General features: G+C 49.4%; 2 protein-coding genes across 2 annotated transcripts in view; one reads left to right on the top strand and one right to left on the bottom strand.

The window, feature by feature from the left end:
* LOC306913886 (complement factor D-like) overlaps window positions 1–16,042 on the bottom strand; it is a gene marked incomplete at its 3' end in the record, with an annotated part of 58,633 nt that overhangs the window by 543 nt on the left and 42,048 nt on the right. The window contains exon 5 of the mRNA XM_079490700.1: window positions 1,715–2,062. Coding sequence (XP_079346826.1) covers window positions 1,715–2,062 — 348 coding nt within the window. The remainder of the gene's footprint in view (window positions 1–1,714; window positions 2,063–16,042) is intronic.
* Window positions 1–16,042, top strand: part of LOC306913784 (dolichyl-diphosphooligosaccharide--protein glycosyltransferase subunit STT3B-like) — a gene marked incomplete at both ends in the record, with an annotated part of 175,928 nt that overhangs the window by 126,456 nt on the left and 33,430 nt on the right. The window lies entirely within an intron of this gene.

Below are 16,042 nucleotides of genomic sequence, written 5' to 3'. Positions count from 1 at the left end.
TGGCCAGCCGGGGCGCCTGATAGAGGGGAAAGGAACTGGTCTCTATACTGCCTCCCCCTGGCCAGCCGGGGCGCCTGATGGAGGGGAAAGGAACTGGTCTCTATACCGCCTCCCCCTGGCCAGCCGGGGCGCCTGATGGAGGGGAAAGGAACTGGTCTCTATACTGCCTCCCCCTGGCCAGCCGGGGCGCCCGACGGAGGGGAAAGGAACTGGTCTCTATACTGCCTCCCCCTGGCCAGCCGGGGCGCCTGATGGAGGGGAAAGGAACTGGTCTCTATACCGCCTCCCCCTGGCCAGCCGGGGCGCCTGATGGAGGGGAAAGGAACTGGTCTCTATACTGCCTCCCCCTGGCCAGCCGGGGCGCCTGATGGAGGGGAAAGGAACTGGTCTCTATACCGCCTCCCCCTGGCCAGCCGGGGCGCCTGATGGAGGGGAAAGGAACTGGTCTCTATACTGCCTCCCCCTGGCCAGCCGGGGCGCCCGACGGAGGGGAAAGGAACTGGTCTCTATACTGCCTCCCCCTGGCCAGCCGGGGCGCCTGATGGAGGGGAAAGGAACTGGTCTCTATACCGCCTCCCCCTGGCCAGCCGGGGCGCCTGATGGAGGGGAAAGGAACTGGTCTCTATACTGCCTCCCCCTGGCCAGCCGGGGCGCCCGACGGAGGGGAAAGGAACTGGTCTCTATACTGCCTCCCCCTGGCCAGCCGGGGCGCCCGACGGAGGGGAAAGGAACTGGTCTCTATACCGCCTCCCCCTGGCCAGCCGGGCCGCCTGATGGAGGGGAAAAGGAACTAGTTGGAATAACGTGTTCCTTCCACGTGCTACGTCCAACCGGTGAAACTTTCCCCTGTCACGTGAAAAGAAGCAGCTTGGACTCCTCATGCATAGAAGGAAGCATGAGGTCAGTCCGTTGCTCTCCCCAGGTTGGCAGAGGAAGTGTACATTAGATAATATTGACACTGGGTGAAAAAAATGGGTTACAAAATCATGGGATAAAAATGTAAAGTGAAAAAAGAAACTGGTCTTTCAGATGAAAAAATCACACCCATGTGAAGTGAGGGGCGCTATTATATTAAAGTCTAACTCATGTTGATTAGGTGATGTAATGGTGATGTAAAACAAACGGTGACAACACAAAAATTAAACGCCATTAACAATAAAGAGACAATACGACGTAATGAGGGACACTATGACGTACATTTTCCCTTCATTGTCAATGGCGTTTACAAAACAAACATTGAACTAAAGACAAACATTATACCTGTATAGGAGGGGCTAGCACCCCTAAAAAATACAAAAACTAAAAAAAACAGATGATTTGTATTGAATATTTAGGAAAAGTCATGACCTTCTGAGAGCTTCACAGGCAAAGATAATCAACTTAAAGGGGCATTCCACTCATTTTCAACATTTTACTATGTCATTAATATACCTTAGAGCTGTGGAAATAATTAAAAAAAGTCCTTCCTAGAACTGGAGATCTGAAAAAAATCATTAACATGGTGAAACACATCTTGATGACGTCATCAAGATGTGTTTCAAGTTCTAGGAAACACAGAATGGGGGGACTTTTTATTATTATTTCCACACAACAGCTCTAAGGTGTATTAATGACAGTAAAATGTTGAAAATGAGTGGAATGCCCCTTTAAAAATCTCAAAATGGGGTCAGAAAGACCTCCCAGACACTGAGGTTAACCGGCCACTGAGACGTACCTCGCAGGCGCAGCCGTAGCAGTTGCGGTACGCCGTGGCACAGAGCAGCTGGGAGTAATCAGCGGTGCTGACGGAGCAGAAGCTCGGCTCCTTCACCTCGATGAGCGCCTCGCTGAGCACCGAGCCGCCGCTGCTCGCCACCTCGCTGCCGTTGGACTTCCAGTTCCCGCCCCGCCCCCAACCCGCCGTCACCACCTCGGCGCCGATGGGGGGGTAGGTGGGCTGCGGAGGGGGAGGGGGGCTGCAGCCCCATGAGAAGAACCCGCAGGCAGCGGGGGGGTCTGGGTTCTGGTCCTGCTGGTACTGGACGGTGCGCACGGCCCGGGTCACCGTGGCCGCACGATCCAGCTGGAAGAGTCAAAGGATTTCATGTCATGTTTGCATAAAATGCAAGGCTTTTGCACACCTACAGGCGACAGGTGCGTAGGAGAGGGTACGGTGCCCCCTACAGGCGACAGGTGCGTAGGAGAGGGTACGGTGCCCCCTACAGGCGACAGGTGCGTAGGAGAGGGTACGGTGCCCCCTACAGGCGACAGGTGCGTAGGAGAGGGTACGGTGCCCCCTACAGGCGACAGGTGCGTAGGAGAGGGTACGGTGCCCCCTACAGGCGACAGGTGCGTAGGAGAGGGTACGGTGCCCCCTACAGGCGACAGGTGCGTAGGAGAGGGTACGGTGCCCCCTACAGGCGACAGGTGCGTAGGAGAGGGTACGGTGCCCCCTACAGGCGACAGGTGCGTAGGAGAGGGTACGGTGCCCCCTACAGGCGACAGGTGCGTAGGAGAGGGTACGGTGCCCCCTACAGGCGACAGGTGCGTAGGAGAGGGTACGGTGCCCCCTACAGGCAACAGGTGCGTAGGAGAGGGTACGGTGCCCCCTACAGGCGACAGGTGCGTAGGAGAGGGTACGGTGCCCCCTACAGGCAACAGGTGCGTAGGAGAGGGTACGGTGCCCGACAATGAAAAAGGAACAAACACCCGCACACTGTGTTCAAATGCAGTGAACCAACTTTAATAGGGAACCGGCAACGTTTGGGCCTATGCAGCCTTCATCAGGATATTGAAAGGAGACTTTTATACACAAGATGAGGAAATAAAGGAACTCTGAAGAATTTGACTGGTCTGAGTGGTATATTTATTCCAAGTCTTAAGATCGTACGAAATGATGCAGACACGAGTTCTCAGAACGAGACTCCGCATGAACATGGACAAAAATCACTTTGGTTTGAATATATAAACACACAGGATTCTTCAGAAAGAGGTGGTCCTACATGACAGGTTGTTAATTACAAGATTACAACTGATCTGCTCCCATCAAGGAGTGCAGTTTTAGGCCGGAACCCATTGATGAGTTGTAGCAGGGAGTCTCCCGGCCCGATAAGATAAGCCTGAGAAAAAGGGTGCCCATCTGCCGAGCCGAATAATATACGCTCGGCAGTGGCCCTTTTACCCAGAGCCTCTGACCTTGTCCTTATTTATCAGTATAAACCTGCAGACCTCGGAAAGCCTAGTTGAGTACTTTGACATGTTGGAATGTGAGGATCAACACATGCAGTAACCTCTAGCATTATACAGAAATCCCAATACACATTATAAAATGAAAAATTATAGAGAATTAATTGTATTTAACGAAAGGAGAATTAATATTCTCCTAACAATCCTCCCTGTTGTTTATTTAAACACTTTAACTAAACAATCAAACAATGAACGTGAACATACAATTATAATGGAGATTTAGTGTAAATAACATGTCGATGTACTCCAACAAAATAGGACATTAACTGTAAGGCACACATCAATGAAATCCCCCCTCATATAGAGTTTTAGGGATGGCACATCAGAAAGTACAGCTAGGAAGAACATAGCAGGCTGTTTTTTCTACAAATGAAAGCACTCGTATGGTTTTTTAGCAAAGCAAAAAGTAATACTATCAAACATTTAAACAATAATCAATGCAAAATAGGATCACAAGAACACAGTTAGAGCTCAAATGGATTGGAGAATACATTTAAACATCAAAGGGATTGTAGTCAGCCTCCTCCACCTCCTGCATTTCGGTAGCCTGGACTAGTTGATACTGAACCAGCTGGCCATAGATTATACGACTAATACACATGCGTACCAGTGGAACAATGCAGCAGACGAAAACGAACAGGAATATGAAAATCAAGGCCGCGGGGGCAAGCAGTCTCATGAACCACGCAGTTAATGAGCTGTTCGCGAAATATGACCAAAAAGACCACCCCGCGGGTTCAGCCACTTCTTCAGCCTTCATGTCGTCAAGGAGGGAATTCATGTGATTAATAACAGTGGATAGATTACCCGAGATGTCTGGTATGAAAGTACAACAACTATCAGAGAGAACATGACATAATCCTGACTGTGCGGCAAAGACCAAATCCAAACCAATTCTGTTCTGCAAAATCATTAACCTAGCCGCTTTCTCAAAGGGACGCAGAGCCTCAAAACCTTGTACAGTGTATGCAGTGAAATTCTCAAGTTCTAGGTGCAGGCGGTCAATGTGATGTGCAAGGCTAACAGTGCCCCACCAAGGGAGGAGGCCTCCCAAGAACTTTTCCCCCCCACTCACCATGATGTGCCCCATGTCACGTGTCTTGCGTGCGAGTGAACCTACTGGCCTATAGTGGGGGTAATGGTGTGTGGTGTATATCAGCTTGTCATAAATCTGAACATGGGGAATGAGAAAAACGGGAGTGCAAATACCTTTCCAGTTTGGTGGCAGGACCTGATAATAATTCATACCACAGAGCCAAACCATGTCGGTGGTTGCTCCGAAGCCATCGTCACCGGGCCACGCAATGTCAGAGGTGAAGTCAGGGCTGAGTAGGGATGCACTAGCGAGGTCAGAATGGTCAGGGATGAGACAGGAGGAACGTGTGGTATGGAAGAAATGCCCATCACGGTTAACAGTGAAGGAACATGTAGAGTCAAGGGTTTTAACGCAACCAGAAAGCTCCCCCACCTCTCTAGACACTGGATCCCCTGTACGCTTGAAGCAGACAGGGAAAGCGTCATTAATGAGACGCTCGTCAATCTGACCTACTGGATTGTAGACTTTCCAGTCTTTGGCGTCAGTGTAGAGAGAGATGGAGTCGCGGCTTCTGATCCGGAAAGGAGTGTTGTCCTGTTGTAATGAAACATTAAGTCGTGCACAGTCAGACAGAATGGTAGGAGAGACATGTGGTGTCAGGACGGCAAATCTGCATGCGATCTGAATCGCGGTCATTTGTAGTGGCTTGACAGGGATAGAATGGGTCTGAGCCGTTGGAAAGAGGGAGCATGCATAGCAAGACTTATTACCACTTAAGTCAGACCTCTTCAACATCATGTGTAGAGAATTATACCAAAGGTTATCAGTTATGCTGGTCCTGTTTAAGTCGTCATAGTGTGTATGGTCAGCGGGATAGGTCAATGGGCGCAAATGGGACAAGGTTTCAGTAAGTATGGTCTTGCGGTGATACTCAGTGTTCTCGCGTGTGTGATTGACAAGGCTAGGGAGGGCTGTGGGAGCTATTTCTAGAAATATTGCTCCGCACGGGTCTGTACCCGCTGCCCAAATACACATTACATACCAGCCTTGATCGGACAGGAGAGCATTTTGTAGGGTCAATAGGATAGATGTAGTGTGTTGGTTAACTTTAGCAATGGACATTCTCTGTCTTAGCTTAGTGAAATCAGTGTGTAGGAGGTAACCCCAGCTCCCGTCCGTTGCCCAAATTGCTTGATTCCATGACCCACATGTTACATCCCTCCCCCTCTGTACATAACACAAATAAACCGGGTACCATGCCCATACTGAAGGATTGGGTTTGCAGGACACATAATCACATACATCAATAATCACAGTTGACGTAGCAGCATTCAGAAGTGTGACATTCTTGGCGTGGAATTGAGCCGGTTGCCGCTCTACATAAGAGCGTGGCTCAGTGGATCTCTTGGCCCTGGCCGGGCGTGAGCCGATCAGTGGCAGCCCGGATATGTTGTCAGCCTGGTGTACCTCCGTGCACAGGAGGCTGCATAGGAGATCGTCGGGGTAGTAGGTTGTCTGGTTGTCAGTGTGATTCCCTGATGTAGCCTTTGTTGTAGTCTTGGCCATTGCCCAAACCCATATGACGCTTCCGAACCAGAATGACAGAAGCGTACAAACGGATATGAGATCAATGGCACGACGACGTCGTCGCCGTCGCTCCCTGGCGGCTCTCCTCTGAGCCACCATCGCGATGGGAATGATGAGACATCTGGTGAATCCATCCTCCAGACTGTCAAGCCCTCCCTCCTCCATAACCTCGAAGCCGGCTCGTATCAGGTCAGGTGATGGGCTCATGTAGACATACGAGCCGGCGTCCGAGTCATCGCTGGGTGGATCTACTGGGGCTGTCGGTCCCGTCTGCGGCGGGGGATAGGAGGCATCCAATTCGGTTGAGGGATCCATTGTGCAGGGCGGGGTGCCCTTCTAGCGTGTGGCGGAAGGCCTTGTGCAAATATGTTTGCAGGAGGCCTATCAAATGGCCGGGCGTCAGCTCCGTCTGTGACCGTAGTAGTAACGGTGATGTCTGACAGTGTGCGGACAGTGGTGGTTGTCTGGGTGGAAGGGCTGTATGTTGATTCGACAATGTAGGCGTAAGTGGTAACACTGGCTGCGTCAGCCATCGAGGTTGCGCAGACAGTAGCTCTTGTCTGGCTAACTCACCACTATATCACGTGGGCTTCTATTTAGCTCTCCTCCCCCACCTGAGAATCAGTTTCTGCCTGCTCCTTCTCTAGCTCTCCTCTTCCTCGCGTCGTGCGCCTCTCCTCCTCCTCTGGTCGTCCGGCTGGCTTTGTGACAGGCACGGCTGCTGAACTGGGCGGGGCAAGGAACTTCTTACAGTGCGTCACGTGAAGCCAGGCGTCTCGTTCCTTTACCTTGACAGCCAGGTGGGTTGTAAGAAGGACCTGATAGGGCCCCCGGAAACGTGGAGAGTTCCAGGTGGATCGTTTGTTGTCTTTGTAGAAAATCCAATCACCAGGTTGGATGTCGTGGCATTTGACCCCAGCTTCCAGGGGTCGAGGTAGAGCGTTTCCAACACTGCGGGAAATAAAGGTTAAGTTTTTAGACATAGCCGCACAGTAGGTGATGAGTTCACTGGTCGCAAGAGGCAGCATGTCTCCTGCGTTTATCCCTGGTCCCGCCCCCCCGGGGATCGCCCAGCCTGTCCGAGGGGGCCTGCCAAAGAGAATCTCATAAGGGGACAGTCCAACAGATTTGCGCGGTCGCATTCTCATGTACATCAAGGCTAGGGGGACACATTTCACCCAAGATAGACCCGTCTCGTTGCCTATCTTAGTGAGTTTCGATTTTAAAATGAAGTTAGTTCTCTCCACAGCCCCAGCTGCTCTGGGCCAGTAAATGCAATGTTTCCTTATGTCTATGCCGAGGACTTTACCTAACTGGGTGATGGCGTTGTTGGCAAAGTGGGGGCCCGAATCACTTGAGATTCGGGCCGGCAGGCCAAAGGTCGGGACAATGTGGTTGAGAAGAGCTTTTGCCACAGTGGCAGAATTAGCTGAAGCCGTTGGAAAGGCTTCCGTCCATTTAGAAAACATATCACAGAATACTAAAACATGTTTCTTTCCCTCGCACGGGGACAAGGTGATGTAGTCCATTTGAATATGGTCGAAAGGTAAATTCGGAGTGGGATGGGCTCCTCGGATAGAGACATGAACAGTCCCTTGGGAGTTGTTCTGTTTGCAGATCACACACTTTCTACAGAAGTTATCTGCTACACATGAAAACCCCTTTGCGTACCAGCTCACTGCCAGAGCGGACCGCATGGCCCCTTCACAAGCATGGTCCTGTCCATGTGTAATACTTGCCATAGCGGTATAGAAGTGGGAGGGCAGACAAGGCTTCTGTAGGCCCCTTCCGTCAGGGGGCCCCGTCCATATCCCTGTAATTAAATCACACTTACCTCCCGCCTGCCCCCACTTTTTCTTATCTGCTGCAGAGGCGAAAGTCTGCATCTGGCGAAGGTCAAGTCCCTCCTCCGTGGGCGCGATCTCACTCAGTAGCTGTAAAGAACTGACAGGCAGAGGCAAAAGTGACGCGGCTCGGGCTGCGGTGTCCGCCCTAATATTGCCCCGGCTAATCAAAGAATTATCACGGCTGTGAGCTTTGCAATGCATGATGGAAACGGCTTTTGGCAACAATATTTCTGTCAGAAGTGTAGCTACTAATTTACCGTTTAAAATGGGCAGGCCGGCCGAGGTCTTAAACCCTCGCAGTTGCCAGAGTGCTCCAAAGCTATGACAAACTCCCCAAGCATAGCGTGAATCCGTATGTATGTTTACTATTAGGCCCTTAGCACAGTGGCATGCTGCAGTCAAAGCACAGAGTTCTGCAGCCTGTGCAGAAAGGTTTCCAGGCAGCGGCCCGGAAATCAAGGTCTCAAAGTCTGTACATACCGCATAGCCGACCCTGTTAACACCAAGCAGTTTGTCCCGAGAAGCGGAGCCGTCAGTATACAGCGTCATGTCAGCGTTGTCTATGGGGGTGTCCTTCAAGTCTGGCCTGGGTAGGCAGACAGAAGCGACCGCTGCCAGGCAATCATGGGGCTCCAAGTTTTTTTCGTCTGGCGCCCCCTCCGTCTCAACAGGGAGAAGAGTAGCGGGGTTAAGTGTGAGACAACGTTTTACAGTAATGTGAGGCATTTCGATAAGGTTGCAATAGTACCGTTGATAGCGAGCAGCTGTCATGTGTGAGGCTTTCTGTTCAAGAAGAAGATGTGATACAGCATGTGGCACTAAAAGAGTTAATGGCTGGTATAACACAAAATCTCTAGAGGCCAGCACGGCTAAGTCACACGCAGCAACGCTCTGTAAACAATATGGCAACCCTCTTGCCACACTATCCAACTTACCTGAAAAGTAGGCGACCGGCCTTAATGTGCCAGCTGCTGGCTGAGTTAGCACCGACCTCATGTGACCGTCTCTCGCATCCACAAACTGAATGAATGGTTTCTCACTGTCAGGCAGACCTAGGGCAGGACACCTGGAAAGTGCGTTTTTCAGACGGGAGAAGGCGTCGACAGCCTCAGGGGTCCACTGTAACTTAGAAGACATGGTTGTTAGAGAATGGTCGTGACATATGTCATGCAAAGGTCCCATCATGGCACTGCAATCTGGGATAAACATTCTGCAAAACCCTACTGCGCCCAAAAAAGACATGCATTGTCTCTTTGTTAGGGGGCGGGGGATTGCTTGTATGGCAGCAATGCGCTTGGATGACAAGTGTTTGCTCCCATGGCTGATGTCATGGCCCAGGAAGGTCACACGTTCTTGCACAAACTGGAGTTTCTGTATCGAGACTTTTAACCCCGCCTCTGCAAGGTGACACAGTGTAGTTATCGTGGCCTCTGTGGTTAAAGCGTGAGTGGGGCCGAATACACAAATGTCGTCTACGTAGGAGAGATAGCCACAGCCAGGCGGCAGCTGCAAACTCTCCAGTACGTCAGTCAGCGCTCTGTGAAATAGATGTGGGCTGTTATGAAACCCTTGGCAGAGCCTCGTGAAAGTCCAAGTTTTCCCTAGGAAGTTGAAAGCAAACCAGATTTGGGATTTATCTTCGACCTTTATTGAGAAAAATGCCTGAACGAGATCTATGCAACTAAAGAACCGTGCCTCCTTATCGATGCCACTGAGTATCGTATATGGATTGCTTACTATTGCTGGTATGCTCTCAGTATGCAGATTAACACTTCTCAGATCCTGCACAAATCGATAGCCCTTGACCGAACCATCAGGAGCTAACTTCCGTACTGGAAGTATGGGGGATCGAACCGGAGACGTAGGGCACGGGACAATGATGCCAGCTTTGAGTAAAGCATTAAAGACTGGAGTAATACCTTTTATATTCTCCGGTTTAATTGGGTACTGCTTCGTGTGTGGCCTGTATTCAGACTTAGGAGTAATTGTAATTGGGGTACAGCCTTTGATTAACCCAATGTCACAATCGTGAGCTGGCCACAGTGACGAAGGCACTGTAGAGAGAATAGGGTCTCCTATTGATAGCAGACAGGGCTGAACAGCGGTGGGGGCTGTTGTTGCTATGGCAACGCCCGGGGGAGATTCCTCCTTTAGAGAGACAGAACGTTGGGAATGTGCCAAAACAGCCAGGCCTGTGCTCCAGGCGTGTGTTCCTGGAGAATAAGATATTTCTGGAGTGATACACACCCAATCTGTAGAGGCGAAGACATGGTTTACAAGCGGGATCAGCTGTTCAGATGGAATTTTGCACAGCTCTACGAATGGCCTATCTGATCGCACATCACATGATTCAACCAGTTCCTTGTCTAGCCGGACCGAGAGAAACGCTGCCGTTTCAGTCCAGTAAAGATTTGTGATGTGCGTCTCATCTGTTTCTTTGCTAAACCACATTTCCTCAAAGGCCAGGTCTTGATCTGGTGAGGTGTGTACTGTATAGCATAAATTCTCACTGGGCGTGAACACTGTTCTTTTGTCTAGTACATACTCCCTAGCCAAGCATGACAACCTGTCTGTCTTGTCCCTATCTATCAGACGGGATTGATACTCATACACTGGTGTCATTGGATCCAATTTCACACTCTGATAGGGGGTAAAGGACCTGCTGTCTACGTTTGGATCTAGCAACACCATTTGAACCAACTGTAAATCACCCTCCCTGCTAGTGACGTCACTCTCTCCTTCAAAAGGCATGTGCATCACCTTCATACCTTCCACAGAGGGAATCAACGCCAGAGACATGGCACACAATAATCTCTGGCCAACAGGTTGACAGGGCAAGTGTGTGACATGATAAATGCATGTTTTAAACTCTGAATACCGTCAGTCACACGTAAAGGGACACTGAATTTCTCTTTTGTCACTTGACCTGAGCTACTGATTGTACAAACAGTTCGACCTCCCAGCTTAACCCGCCCCATATCACGTGCACGCAGTGTGGAGTACGTGGCCCCTGAATCAGCTAGAAACTCAATTTCCACCCCATTCACTGTCATATGGTACACAGGCAGTATTTTACTTGACACAGAGGGATCGTATTTGGCAAATTGAGAGGCAGGAAACCATTTCTTTTCTAGGAACACAATACATTCTTTCAGTGTGATGTAATCAAGTGGTGATTGAGTGTTTTGTGTTTCTGTCTGCGCGTGCAGCGATGGAGTGTGTCTGGGTACATCAGAGGGTGTCTGGCTGCGTGCGTTGTCCTGTGGGATTATGTTTTTATCAGCGACAGGTTGTGTTGTTTTGTGTGTAATGTGTGGGGTGTGGCTTCCTAATGGTTCAGGGGTTGTTGTAAATTGCGGTGTATTGGTGTGTGATTGTGTTTCTGTCTGTGCGTGCGGCTGTGGGATTATGTTTTTGTCAGTGACAGGTTGTGTTGTCTTGTGTGCAATGCGTGGGGTGTGGCTTCCTAATGGTTCAGGGGGTGTTGTAATTTGCGGTGTATTGGTGTGTGATACTTGACCTTGTACCGCAGTCACGTGGAGATGATGGAGATCTGTACCGGCCTCGTCCTGGCCTAGTCAGCGGCGGCCCCCCCCCCCTCTGCGACTCTTTCCCCCCATCCTTTACCTCTCCGTCTCCGGCCCGCCTCTTCACCCATGGTTTCTTCTGCTTGTTTCGTTGGTGGGGGCATTCATTCCTCCAGTGCGTATAAGACCCGCAATTGAAACACTGTGAAGTGTTGTCTCCTGGCCTGTAAACCCTTTGATAATCTCTGTCTCTCTCTCTCTCATGGTTGTAGTCCCTCTCTCTCTCTCTCTCCCTCTCACGGTCCTTTTCTCTCTCCTTTCTCTCAGCCCCCTCCTCTCTGTCGTTCCTCTGATTTCTTGCATCATTTTCAGTCAAATGTTCCACTTTTGACAGCATGGAAAGGTGTGCTGCGTCCGCTCGTTTTTCTCTCTTCCCCTTTTCTTTTTCTTTTTCTGCCAGCAGTTGGTTTTCAGCATGCTGTGCGTGTCGGAGAATTAGAGTTGGCTCACTACTGCTATAATCCAAAAGTCCGTCTTTGACTTTGGTTGAGATCTCTTCCCTCATATTTGACAGGAGTAGTGTCGTCATCAGGGCCTTCGCGTGTGGGTCTGCCAAGTCAAACCCGCCATATGTGGTCATGGCGTCCTCCAGTCTCACAAAGAAAGTCTTCATCCTCTCGTCTTTCTCCTGGATTATCTTTGTCACCGCCCCCAGGTCTTTCTTTACAGGAAATAATCTCTCTATTTCCTCACATGCTCGTTCCAATCCGTCTCTATAACCATAGTTTTGGAGATAGTCCGGCAGGTCGGGCCTTTCAGTGTCGTGACGCGCGCAGGAGCGCAGAATGACTCTCATCTGGGTCGCGTCAAGGTGTTTGGCCAGTAGTCCAAGAATCTCGGGGAATGTAGGTCGGTAGGTCGAGCAAAAGATTCTGAATTCTCTCGTGAAGGCCTCTCCTCCCACAATGGAGGGGCTTTTCAATGATGCTGCATACACCTTGACCTCTTCTGGGTTCCACAAACGCTGTACCATCATTACGTCCCCGTTTGCCCCGGCCACTTCCACCATAGGAAGTTGCATTTCAGTCTCATAGTTCTGTTCGTAGTTGGGGTCAAGGCCATGACGGGGTTGGGGGCCGTGGCCTCCCCTGGCTTTTGCGCGTGTCAGGACTCCGGTCTGGGCAGGTGCTTGCATCGCGTGCAGGCCGTGCTGTGGTGCTGGGGGAGTAGGTGGTGTCGATATGGGAGGAGGTGGTGTGGGTGTCGTCTGCGGCGTTGATATGAGAGGTCCGGGCGTCGCCCAGGCCGCAGGTGGGACTGGAAAAGTAGAGTTGACAGCTGGCGGAGCAGAGAGAGGAGCTATCCATTGTGGTATCATTGTAGAAAAAGGCATCATCTGTGGTGCTGAAACATTAACCCAATGCTGCACGTCCATCCCCGTCATAGGTTGTGAAGGGGTTAATAGTTGCTGCTGTCCACTTTGTGCAGAATTTGCAGTGCCTTGGCTGAATGTCAACGAGTGGGGAGGTAGATTAGTGGATGTCGAGGAGTTGGCGGATGGAGCCTGGAAAGTTGGCGGAAGGGTGTAAGGCGGCGGTGGTGAAGCCAGGCTCGGGGTGGACGGGGGTTCAGAGTCGGCGGGGGCGGTCCCACCACCGCGTCCGGGTCCAGGCGGGCACAGGTCCAGATCTGGATCCACTCCACGGGACTGCAATAACTGGAGGAGTGGGTAAAGAGATTGCAGGTGTATATGTGGGTTCATTTTATCAGAGGAAAGCGGTACTGTTTTATCTGAGTCATTTTCTTTCATGCATGCCCCTGTCATAGCTTCAGTTTTGGGTAGACTGTCAGAAGCCTGTGTGTGTCTGCGCTGTGCCTCTTCTAGCCAATAGCCGTGTACCCTTCTGTGTAATGCACATTTAGTCAGAATTTCCTTTTTAACCATGTGAATGCCTTTCTTTTTAACTAGCTCATTTTCTGCCTCAGTCAGCTTATCACCCAGGTCTATCAATTTGCTGACACTCAGAGAGCCTTTCTCTGGAAAACCCATGAGGTACCACTCAGACAGACAACTAATAGCAACAGGCCCGTATTTAGCATTCATGTCTCTCATTACCTGGCTCCAAAATTCCTTCTCCATCACTAGATTGGGAGCCGACTGATGGTTGCCCATCTTTTATTCCTCACTGATAACGATCTCAGTGACCTTTTCTAGTTAAATTTCTTTAGCTAGGCTGGTTATACCGTGGGTTAAACAAGCATAAATACCCTCAGTCACTTAAAGTGTCAAGAACACCTTAATATTAAGACTGACCTCCGCGTGCCACTACCTCGAACACTTGCGGACCTTAGATTAACCTCTGCTATGCACCACTACCCCGAATGCTTTGCAGACCATTAACTAACCGTCAGAAAACTGACCTTCGCAGCACCTCTACCTCGAATGCTTTGCGGACCTTAGAATAATCTCTGTTTCACCACTACCTCGAATGCTTACAGACCATTAGACTAACCTCTGACACGGACCTCCGTTCAGACTTTATGACATATGCAGGTACGGGCCCAATATGTGAGTTAATACTCAATTAGTTTTACAACCTTGAAAATTCCCCCCCGATTCACAGGAACAAGATTTTAGTTTTTAGAAAAACCTCACCGTGTGTAATGTCTCGTCTGGTTCTTTGATGACCCAGTATACGCTTACTCCTGGTCCCTCCGGGTGCTTGTAAACGGGGCTCCCCCTTCGCTGGTGCTACGTGCGGTCCGGGGCGGTTGGCAGAGAGCCTCCGTGATGATCAATCAGCCGACAGCAAAACACCCGAAGGGCCTGGAGGGCGATGTCCTGGACCACTGCTCGCGGCGCCAATTGAAAGGAGACTTTTATACACAAGATGAGGAAATAAAGGAACTCTGAAGAATTTGACTGGTCTGAGTGGTATATTTATTCCAAGTCTTAAGATCGTACGAAATGATGCAGACACGAGTTCTCAGAACGAGACTCCGCATGAACATGGACAAAAATCACTTTGGTTTGAATATATAAACACACAGGATTCTTCAGAAAGAGGTGGTCCTACATGACAGGTTGTTAATTACAAGATTACAACTGATCTGCTCCCATCAAGGAGTGCAGTTTTAGGCCGGAACCCATTGATGAGTTGTAGCAGGGAGTCTCCCGGCCCGATAAGATAAGCCTGAGAAAAAGGGTGCCCATCTGCCGAGCCGAATAATATACGCTCGGCAGTGGCCCTTTTACCCAGAGCCTCTGACCTTGTCCTTATTTATCAGTATAAACCTGCAGACCTCGGAAAGCCTAGTTGAGTACTTTGACATGTTGGAATGTGAGGATCAACACATGCAGTAACCTCTAGCATTATACAGAAATCCCAATACACATTATAAAATGAAAAATTATAGAGAATTAATTGTATTTAACGAAAGGAGAATTAATATTCTCCTAACAATATCTTTATGAACACAGCAACGTTTGGGCCTATGCAGCCTTCATCAGGATATCTTTATGAACACAACGTTTGGGCCTATGCAGCCTTCATCAGGATATCTTTATGAACACAACGTTTGGGCCTATGCAGCCTTCATCAGGATATCTTTATGAACACAACGTTTGGGCCTATGCAGCCTTCATCAGGATATCTTTATGAACACAACGTTTGGGCCTATGCAGCCTTCATCAGGATATCTTTATGAACACAGCAACGTTTGGGCCTATGCAGCCTTCATCAGGATATCTTTATGAACACAGCAACGTTTGGGCCTATGCAGCCTTCATCAGGATATCTTTATGAACACAACGTTTGGGCCTATGCAGCCTTCATCAGGATATCTTTATGAACACAACAACGTTTGGGCCTATGTGGCCTTCATCAGGATATCTTTATGAAACAACAACGTTTGGGCCTATGCAGCCTTCATCAGGATATCTTTATGAACACAACAACGTTTGGGCCTATGCAGCCTTCATCAGGATATCTTTATGAACACAACAACGTTTGGGCCTATGCAGCCTTCATCAGGATATCTTTATGAACACAACAACGTTTGGGCCTATGCAGCCTTCATCAGGATATCTTTATGAACACAGCAACGTTTGGGCCTATGCAGCCTTCATCAGGATATCTTTATGAACACAACAACGTTTGGGCCTATGCAGCCTTCATCAGGATATCTTTATGAACACAACAACGTTTGGGCCTATGTGGCCTTCATCAGGATATCTTTATGAAACAGCAACGTTTGGGCCTATGCAGCCTTCATCAGGATATCTTTATGAACACAGCAACGTTTGGGCCTATGCAGCCTTCATCAGGATATCTTTATATGAAACAGCAACGTTTGGGCCTATGTGGCCTTCATCAGGATATCTTTATATGAAACAGCAATATTTGGGCCTATGTGGCCTTCATCAGGATATCTTTATGAAACAGCAACGTTTGGGCCTATGTGGCCTTCATCAGGATATCTTTATATGAAACAGCAACGTTTGGGCCTATGTGGCCTTCATCAGGATATCTTCATGAAGACAGCTACGAGCTTGTATAGGTCTCGTCTCTAAATGTTTTGATGAATTGAAAATGGTGGGCCCTATTGTAAACAAGTGTAATGCTTTATGGTCGTCCACTCACTGTTAACAGTCTTTGTATTGAGTTGTACTTGAAATGTACTGTAATTCTGCAAACTGTTAATAAATCAATCAATCAATCAATCAATAGAAACATAGCTTTTTCAGAAAACTGTCAGGATATAGAAGACATTTTTAGAATCTGATCTCCGGACGAAATGTGTTAAGAACATGTTAGGGT

The sequence above is a fragment of the Electrona antarctica genome (assembly GCF_951216825.1).
Source record: "Electrona antarctica genome assembly, chromosome: 21".
NCBI lineage: Eukaryota > Metazoa > Chordata > Actinopteri > Myctophiformes > Myctophidae > Electrona > Electrona antarctica.
This window is presented reverse-complemented; position numbering and strand designations above follow the sequence as displayed.